Below are 10006 nucleotides of genomic sequence, written 5' to 3' on the forward strand. Positions count from 1 at the left end.
GGGCAGTGGGCATCGGTTCCTTTCATCCAGAGGCACAAACGGCAATCCATCCACACACAGCGCTAATCCGCTCCATCCCGCTCATGGGGAGAGCCTCCTGCTCCATCCCGCTCATGGGGAGAGCCTCCTGCTCGATCCCTCGGACGGGAGAGCCTCAACAGAGGGCAGCAGTCGATCCTACCGACTGCGCCATGTTGCATGGCCGAGTGGTGGTAAATGACTAGATGTTTATTGTTGATAGAGGGAGGTATATATACAGAGAGATGCAACTATTGAGAGTAATGAGTGAAGGTGTAGAGTGAGCATAAAGGAAAACTATTGGTGACTAGACAAAGATACAACACTCATGATCTGGGGTTTGCATGCAGTCAGCCCTCCTATCAACAACACAGGTGATTATTTGGCCCTCACCCTTGCAATGAGCAAACCATCTTGAGTCTCGTCCTTCTTCATGTTTTCAATGAGATTACTCAGCTTAAGGAGATCTGATTCATCTCCATTATCCCAAAGGGGAATCGTTTTCGTCGGAGGTGAAACAAAAAAAAACACCTCAATTGGAAACGTTATTTGTTATGATTGTAAGGCTAAAAACTTTTCCAGTATATGGCTCTCTGGGAGCATTTCGAAAAACACAGGATGGGCCGCCATCCGCCAATGCAATGTTGTCGTCACGAACTACCTCAAACGATAATTTCTACTCCCCTACTCCGCATACTCAGCATATGATTCAATAGTCCATTTCATAATTGTAGCCACACCGCTTCGACAATTGCTGGAACGAATTGCTCCTGAGAGGCTGTCCGTCAGCCATCAGGTTTGGAAATGGCTTTGAGAGCCTTCGGACCACCTTATTCGATACAGCCGATCCTGACTTGGTTTCCTTGATCACTTCATACTTCTGGAAAAGACTTCCACGTAAACCCGGAAATTCTGAAACCAAATTGACGAAAATGCGTCGCAAAGGATAAACTTTATTAAATGAAAAAAGGTTAAAGTTGAACAGGTTCTTCATTGATTTACTAGAATCGCATCGCATCTCGTATGCACTTTTGAAGAAACCGGTCGGAGTCCCCATTTCCTTTTGCCCTTCCATACAAAACGGGAGATATCAATCCAACGTGAAAGCCCAACTGTTTCAATTGACGGATTTTGTGGAGCAATTTACCAACCATGCCATGCTTGATGTCGAATTCACTTCGTTTGGGTACAATCAGAGCCACTGCTTGAACATCTGTCCTTCCCAAAACTTTCGTGACACTCGGGATATTGGTCAACATCAGGTTATTCCAATAGTTCTCATAAGGAAATGGAACCAAAGATTCCAAAAGCAATTTGGATTGGGGCGCATGATGAACAACAAAAGCAAAGTCTCGGGATGTGGCATGTGGGAGAAGATAGTCATAATGCAAATTGCCACCCAATCGAGATCGAAGGTCTTTGAGAATGTCTTTTCTGACCTTCTCAGCCCAAGAGGCATCACTCTCCATGACCGTTCTGGCCAAGAAGTTGGCCCTCAAGTGTGGCGCTAATCGAACACCGGAATACTGCGGATGATCTAGTCGCAGATTCACATCTAATGTAGCAATATGAGGCAAAATGTTGACGATCACGGATTGGGTTTGTCGGGATTCAAAATCCCGTATTTTCTGCCTCACGTCGTCGTTGGCCATGGTTCGTGTGAGTTCAAAGGTGAACTCGGTTATCACTTGGGCGAGTGTCAATGGATCTTTGCAATCCACCAACTCCTTCCCCCACCGATTGATTGTGCCAAAGATCTCTTCGAGAAATGCATCATTGAACACACGCTCCTTGGCGAGATATCCGATCAGTTGGACAAAGATCTTCCCGGATTTGATGTGAGAGCGCTTTTCATCCGTGATCAACGTCATGATCCTTTCGCAAAGAGCCTGATGATTGTGACAATTCGAGTTGTGCAGTGCTTGAACTAGTTGCAGGTAATCTTTAATTCGTAAAGAGGACAATTGGTCTGTCATGGAATTACTGAGCACTCGAATAAACCGTGGTCCAGTTTTCACCGGAGATTCGGCCACCAAGGCCAAAAGCCGAACTTTTAACATAGAATTAAGCCTGTCAAGATAAGGGAGAAAATGTTTCTGAATCTTAGTAATGGCATGGGTTTCGGTTTTGCCTCGTTGTAGCAACGCTCTTGATACAAAAGATATGCCGAGTTCATCGTTGTTCTTCAAGAGATCGCTCACATCACATTCATATAACCTCTTGAGTAAAGCTGTCCGGATGGAGGAATCTGGGGTTGAAATCCGGATTTTCATCATATGGAGACCATGGGCCAATAACGAAGCCTCTTGAAAGGTAAGATTCGGAAGGACTTGGGCTAGCTTGAGACCGAATGGCTCCGACAAAGTCCTCACTTCATTAGGACAATATCTTCTGGTGCTCATGATGAAGACCAGGAACACGAATTGGCTTGATTCTAACCTTTCCACCAACGGACTTGTCGAGAAATGGGACACAAAACATGTAAGATAGTGGGAAACCCTCAAAGGATCATCCATACCAATTCGAAGCCATGCATTGGCTAAGCTAAAATGATGCAGCACATCGATATCACTTATAGATGACCGACCCAAGAGATGTTCAGAACAAGCTGTGTCCAAAGTGACCACAACTTGATCAAGGAATTGAAAATTCGGATTCCCGTCAGTTTCATTGAAGGCCCGAAATAGCGAATGGACACTTAGTTTCAAATCTGACAGAGAAAATTCTGGAATAAAGGCCAACCAGGCTTCGATCAGCTCTTTTTTGTCCAACAAATCCGGATCTATGAAGGGAAGTTCAATCAATGTTTGTAACGCGTCACATTTACATTTGAACTTAATGTCAGTCTTTAGTTGCTTTGAAGGCATGGGTGATGTTAAAGTCAAAAATGGATATTTGGACGAGTTGGAGGCGAACACCTTGAAAGAATATTGAACAACTGTGTTAGAATTTGGTGAACAATCTTTTCCTGTTTGACGTATATGCAGATTTCTGGTGGAAAGAGACACAAACAAGCCACTGCCCCCAACATCTGGCCAAAGGCCGAAAGTGTTCTTTAGATTGTAGCACCCTCTCCTGAGAAGCATGTTTGGCTAGTGTATTTTATGTTGTTATGTTTTAAAGACAGGGTGTTCGATAGCGTGAGTAGGATTTCCCCCAAGTTGAAATGTTTCCTGTAAAGAGATGTTTTGGGATAATGTTGACTTCGACTGAATGATTTTACAACCCAAAAATGAATTTAAAAGTGTTACTAGAGAGTACAAAATAGTTGTTGAACCATTTCAAGAACTATTGACCGAATAGAAAACAGAGTTGTGTCACCCTCGATGCTTATCAGGTTCCGTGAGTCGATTCGCAATTCGAAAGCCAAGACCATTATATCAGAAAAAAAGAAAACTCAATCTTTTTAATATTGCTTGCTGACAACATTTAAAACTTTTAGCATTCATGAGTTTTACAATGCGATGTCTTAATTCGGACTTAATCATAAAGTTCTGAGACCTGCAACACTTGGCTTGTCCTGTAGCAGTTGGCAAGAAAGAGTAACAAAACACAATGACAAATTCATATTCTATTTCGAGTTAGAAAACACAGCACTAGTAATGCATTTTGAGAGAAACTCTGGCCATTGAGATTTGTGGCGGGCCTTGAGGTACGGAACTTGCGGTATCATGGCCACATTGAAGCCCAATAGTCGGAGTTGCCTCATCTTATTGAATGGTTGGCCACAAACCTTATATTCGGAGTCGAGTTCGTCCCTTTTGGGCGATACAAAGGCCACATAGGTCACATCTCTGGCCTCAAAGAGATCTCTCAAATGTAAGATGTGGTCTTGTTGCAAGTTATTCCAATATTGCTCATAGGGAAATGGAATCACCGAATCTCGCCAACATCTGAGAACGTCTTTAGGGGGGATACTCCTATCCTTTTCAAGGATTTGTAGGGCCAGAACGAAATCTCGACTGCTAGAATGAGGTAGGAGATATTCAAACTCGACGTTTTGAGGGAAAAGTGTTCTGAGGTCATGGAGGATTTGCTTTCTCGCCAAACCCGACCAAGAGTTGTCTTCCTCTTTTCTTAAGAGAGAAAAGAAATGGTCTCGGAGCTTAGAATCCAATCGGGTTCCCTGATAATCCGGATATTCTAGTCTCATGTTGATATCCATGGTGGCAATGTCAATTAGCGTTTTGAAAAAGACCGTTTGACTCATCTTGGATTCAGAATGGACCATTTGATCGAAGAATTCTCTTGACTCTTTGGAACGAGAAAACTCAAAAGTGAACCTGATCATCAGCTCTAGCACCTTGGCTCGATCTGTTTGAGTCCTTAATTGTGGCCATTCATTCGTCTTGGAGAAAATCTCGTCCATATATTCATCCTTAAAAACTCTTTCCGAAGCCAGGAGGCTGATGGTTTGGATGAACATCTTTCCGGATTTGGGATGCATGCGCAACTTATCATTCACCATGGACATCAACCGGCCACAAAACGGAAGGTTTTCGTTGCAGTTGGAGAATTGTAATGCTCTTAGAATCTGAACGAAATCTTTGATTCTCAAACTGGACAGTTGCCTCTCAATTATCTTACACAAATCCATGATGAACTGTTGACTAGATCCCAAGGGATATTCGCACACCATGACCAAGATTCGAACATTCGTAAACGGGCTGAAATGGCCCAAAACGGGGTGTAGGTTCTGTAAAATCCTGGCCAAAGCCCCAAATTCACTGGCTCCACGCTCTCGCAATACCTTGGCAATGAGACCAATGCCAAACTCTTGATTCTGATCCAGAACAACCCTCATATCTTGTTCAGACATGCTCTTGAGTAAGGCTGTTCGGATTGCATTGTCGTGTTTGCCCAATTGAAGCTTGAGCATGTGTATTCCAAACGAAATCAAGGAGATCTCGCCGAAATTCAAGTTTTGAACAATCTTGGCCATCTTCTCTCCAAAGGGCCCGGAGAAACTCTTGATTTGGTTGGGATTCTGCCGATTTATGCCCATTAGAAAAACGAGAAATACAAACTGACCTTCATTGAGGGACGACACAATCTTATCAGAGGAAAATGCCGCCGTAAAGGTCTGAATGTAGTGACACCGCCAAGATGAGATCGATCCTGTGGCTCTTAAACCAATTTGAAACCAAGCGTTGGCCATGAAGAAGTGATCGTTGTAATGGCCATCAGTTATCTTGAACTTTCTTGAGCAGGCCAAGTCTAACGCTGCATGAATTTTTTGTAGTATTATTGGCTCATAATACCGACTTTGCATCAAATAATTGACACTCTTATATAAATCGATTCGATTGAATTGTGGAATGTGTGCCTCAATGTCTTTTAAGGCCTTCTGGTCTACACTTTCGCGTTTGATACCTATCAGAAGTGCCTTCAGTGCCCTTACGGCGTCTTCTTTCGAGCGAATATCTGTCTTCACTTCATTTTCTTGCCGATGAATCGTCACTCTCCTGAAATTTTCAAATGGATATCGCTTCGGATTGGAACGAAAGATGCGATATGAATATGAGATTATGCTCCTTTCGCCATGCATCCTTTGCATTGAATCTCGTTGCTTTTTTGAGAAGCTTGGTTGGCTAACGCTTGTCATAAGTTTGAGAGCGTTTCGTTGATACGATTTCATGCTCAAATTTGTGTTTTTCTTCGATTTTGGAATAGAAGGGTTGGAGTACATGCCAATGGGAGCCCTGGAGCATGACATTGGCGAATCCAATGCTTGCAGCCTAGTCCAAGGAAGTCTTCTGAGCCTCATCATTATCTACTATTAAGTCGTCACACAACCATTGGCTATTTCACCAAACAGAGTTCTCTTGTTGTCGCCAAGTTCCAACTTCGTACTTTCAAGTTTGTTGATGTCTTAGGAGAACTGACAACATGACTTCAGGGCTGCCAAATCACTTGATTCGGGAGAGGTGGAAGTTTTTTTTTCAATATTTTTAAAGGAAAAGACATGTTCCGTTACTGTGCTTGGATTTTTGATAAGGATATAGCTTTGACATAAAATGACATAAGTTTTAGAATTATTTCGTTGGTGTTGATTTGCTCATTTGTCTCATGATGGAAATACGACCTAGTGCATCTGAATTAGAATCACACAGGTTAAAGGAAGGCTAAATAAATTTAAGTCTCGTACATACAAGCCAAGCTTCGTGAAGAGTAAACTTTTATCCAGCTAGTGATTGAATCACTTATGTAAACTCCTAATTTTAGCGAAGATCCTGCAGGTAACGCGTGGTCCAATAAGTGGTTCATAATTCATACGTTTTTAATACGTAATTTTAATGCATCATCCAAAGATGAAACATCGAAGGGATGAGAGAGCTCTCGTATTGGGAGAGGCTAGAACTGTTGGGAATTCACAGTATTCCGAGAAGGTACGACAAGTATCTAGTACTGTACGTCTTCAAAAGCATCCATGAGCTTTGTCCCAACCCAGGATTGAGGGTCAATTCTAGTGACCGTAGAGGCTTAACGTGCGTTTTGAGAGCACCTTCAAGCCCTCGAGAATTCAGGCTAGTTAAAACAATGAAGTCCAATTCTCTCTCTTCCTTCTCGGGCTCCTTCATTGTTCAATTTGCTGCCCTCTAATATTCGTTGGGAATACGTAGGCCTTATTGATCCGGTTGCATCTTTCGAGTCAGACAAATTCCAGATCAAACCTACATTCAAGGACTAGCTCGTTCTGCCAACTCAAAATCGTTGGTAGACCAAATGATATATGAAAACAAAGTTAAGTAAAACTAGATTCTCCTTTTGAATAGCTGGGAGATCTCTTTCCCAGTAGCGTTAAGGAAGTCCGCAAAAAAATTACACTTATTAAGCTACCCCTAATTTTGGGGTAGTTTGGGCTGGATGAAATTGAAATGCATCCAAAAATGACCATTGAATGATTAACTGATCACTTTGTTGTTGCTTAAGAAATCCATCGAAAGAAAGATGTCACTAAATCTTGAAACTGAATATCTGGCTGAATGCTGAACCTTCCCAAAGTTCCATTGTCCTCGTCAACTACGTACACTAACGAAATGAAACATTCCTGTTAGAGGAGAGCATGTCGCTACTTGTCCATGTGTAAAAAGAGAACAATGTAAATCAAAAGGCCGAATTAAATAGCGTGTCAAATGCAATATGTTCCGATCATTCCATTGTTTTGATGTAACCGGATATTGGCATCAACTCCCATCGTCACTTTGTTCGTCACCAGTTTAGTGGTGCCATGAACCTCCGATGTCAGAACCACATTTTGTGTGTTGTTGCTTTGGCCCTCTTTAGCCATGTGGAACCGGCTGAGCCTAACCGAAGCTACCTCAGTGCAGAAGCAAAGGCTTTGGAACACTCACCTGGTGATTTGAACCACAATCAGAAAGGTATAAACCAGATCATATGACAAATACATACTAGCCTGGACAATTTCAGAACAGATTGCCATCTGCCGTTAAAGGGGCTCTTTTCCTGAAAGGTTCTCTTTCTAAGATAAAAATTGGAGCAAGTTTGAACACAAGGAACATTGATTTGCACCAAATGTTGTTTCATCATTAGACCTGTAGCACAAGTGCAATTTAAAAGTATGGTGGATTTTTTCTTAAATGAATGTTCTGATTTAAAAAACGAGGATTTTATAAGAAAAGAAAAAAGGAGAGAAGCAGCTGTTTCCTCCTGGGTTGCGCAACTCCCTGCAACGCATGTCTTTTGGTTCCTTTCTTTGGATTTGAAATAAACATTTTTCGGTCTACTCAGCTTGACCTTTTGATGGCAGGCCCAAAAATTGAGCCAGAGCGTCCGTCATGGCCAGTTTATCGTCATTTATGAATATCTTGAATGAATGCTATTATCCAATTTCAACTAGGTTCCAACCGAATGGGTTACCCTTTCAACAGAGCTTTACAAAATAGACAAAAAGCTAAGAACTCCTCTCCAACCCCGGAAGTCCAATCAACACCAACCCTAAACACAGATCAACTCATATCGAAGGACATTTCATCAACAATTCCAACATCGACTGACTTGGATTTTACCATCGATACCAACCTCAAAGATCAATCGAGCACAAGAACTGATGAGCAAACCACTCTAGAAACAAACTTGACAAAAGTAACATGGGCCCCGCAAGATCTTGGTAGTACCCAAACAGAAATAATCTTCGAAGAAGACGATTCCACACCTTTGCCCTCAGTTCAGCCCCCTGTATTATTGGAAAACCCTTTGGAAGGTAAATTCAAATCAGATGGACGTTGGGGCTTCCGATCCGGAAACTTTGCTCCACCCCCACCAATCCCACCTCCACTTCCACCTCCAAGTTCATTCCGATTTCCACCTCGACCTTATGAAGCTAAACCTCGGCCACGACCATCAAATATCTTTCCGGAATCAAACCCTTATTGGGACTTGCCACCCTGGATGTCACCCTTTCAGTCGCCTTTCCCCTTTTGGCCTGATCTGGATTATTTTGATCAAAGGCCCTTTGAGCCCATTCCCCCTCATGATACCAGGTTTCCGCCCCCACTGCCATTTCTTACAAGAGATGAAGGCGGTCCAAGTTATGAACAAGTTCCACCCCGAGCAAGATTTATCATTAAGAAATAAAGTACTAGGAACCTGCGTTTCCTGAAATAAAGCAATTTGATCCGAACAAAACATGGACAATAAATCATTCGCCTTGAGACCATGACTATTGTGAGAATAAAGCGACTTTGGATTTGGCTTTTCATGTGGTATTTCATTTTCCTAACTGGCATTTTTAGCCAAGGACAATCTGGTCGCTGGGATGGATTTCTCGAAGCAATACATGAGGAGCTGGTCAACATGGAACCCATTGATGAAGGGCTATTCCCAGCAAGAGACCGGACTGTCCAAACACCAAACAAGGAACGATTTAGTAAATCGCCAAATACTCGTGACCCTGATGTGGTTTCTGACTATTTGAACTTGGCAGTGGAACAAACTTGGGCCAAGGACTGTTATGTTCCATTGCAACATGAATTAGAACAAAGCCGATCCGCCCCTAGAATCGCCAATAGAGTCTCTGAATTTGGAAAGGACGTAGCGCGCAATGCGATTCTCATGCTAATGTTCCATCCACTGAGCTGCTCGCCGAAACAAAGTGGACACATGTATCCGAGGCCTTATATATGGCCTTATTGGAACCATCATCAGACGAGGCCCCTTTATCTATCTCGGTTTGACAACCATCCGAGTCACGCTTCCAGGAAAGGCTACATTCCAAGAACTTTGATGGGAGAGGGAGGAATTCAGGAACAAACAATCGCCCCCATAATGACGTCGAAATTGAGTGAAACCAATCCAAGTGAAAAAGGTATTTAAAATTTGTTCCAGTAATTTCAAATGTTTTTAGTCGTTTCAACACGAGAACATTGTCTATTCTTTTATGATGCACTTAAGCAATCTTTAACATTAAACTGTATGGCTTTTTATCTGTAAGGCGTGGAAATTTTGCGTCCCATGCTAAACAAAAGAATGCTCGGAATCCAATTGACAAATCTGTTTTTATTGAACATGTAGGTCTCAGGCGGAGAAAAAATCTGACATGACGTGTTTTACCGTCTTTCGGAATTGATTGTATTCGAAAAACGTAAAGGGTGGCTTGGCTAGCCTATAAAGGTTCAACCCGCTCACCTTAATACCCCAAATACAAAAAATTACGGTTAAGGCAAAATGTTCTTGTAACACCCTAAACATTTTTTGAGGATTTTTTGTTTGATTTGTTCTGAAGGTATGAACTTCCTTAAGGGATCTCTCTCTCTTCCTGCTCTCAAAACGGAAAAGTCCTCTATTTTTAAAACGCATTTTTTGGATAAAACCATTGAAGACCTTCACATTTCATAAAATTGATTCGTAATACCAATAGTCTAAACAATTTACGGTGTTGCAAATAAAATTCAGCACTTCCCTTTAAAGGGCATCGGAGAATATATCACTTTAGTGCCTGAGTTTTGCGCAACATCCTACGTCCATG

General features: G+C 42.2%; 2 protein-coding genes across 2 annotated transcripts; one reads left to right on the forward strand and one right to left on the reverse strand.

Annotated features, from left to right (window-relative positions):
* Window positions 1-951: 951 nt before the first annotated feature.
* On the reverse strand, window positions 952-3399 carry LOC131878270 (uncharacterized). The gene has a single exon (XM_059224197.1). It carries the CDS (start codon window positions 3102-3104, stop codon window positions 1020-1022), a length of 2085 nt encoding a protein of 694 aa, XP_059080180.1. The 5' UTR covers window positions 3105-3399; the 3' UTR covers window positions 952-1019.
* Window positions 3400-7188: 3789 nt separating this feature from the next.
* On the forward strand, window positions 7189-8733 carry LOC131877542 (uncharacterized). The gene is made up of 2 exons (XM_059223243.1): window positions 7189-7400; window positions 7880-8733. The coding sequence occupies exons 1-2, from the start codon at window positions 7250-7252 to the stop codon at window positions 8614-8616; spliced, it is 888 nt and encodes a 295-aa protein (XP_059079226.1). The 5' UTR covers window positions 7189-7249; the 3' UTR covers window positions 8617-8733.
* The last annotated feature ends 1273 nt before the right edge of the window (window positions 8734-10006 follow it).

This window comes from Tigriopus californicus, chromosome 3 (genome assembly GCF_007210705.1).
Source record: "Tigriopus californicus strain San Diego chromosome 3, Tcal_SD_v2.1, whole genome shotgun sequence".
NCBI classification, from domain to species: Eukaryota; Metazoa; Arthropoda; class Copepoda; order Harpacticoida; family Harpacticidae; genus Tigriopus; species Tigriopus californicus.

Bases quoted from the DNA above. Each gene is read 5' to 3' on its own strand.
- LOC131878270 (XM_059224197.1), bottom strand. From the start codon at position 3,104: ATGCTTCTCAGGAGAGGGTGCTACAATCTAAAGAACACTTTCGGCCTT.
- LOC131877542 (XM_059223243.1), top strand. From the start codon at position 7,250: ATGAACCTCCGATGTCAGAACCACATTTTGTGTGTTGTTGCTTTGGCC. The intron at 7,401-7,879 runs GTATAAACCAGA...AATTTCAACTAG, and splicing joins TTTGAACCACAATCAGAAAG to GTTCCAACCGAATGGGTTAC.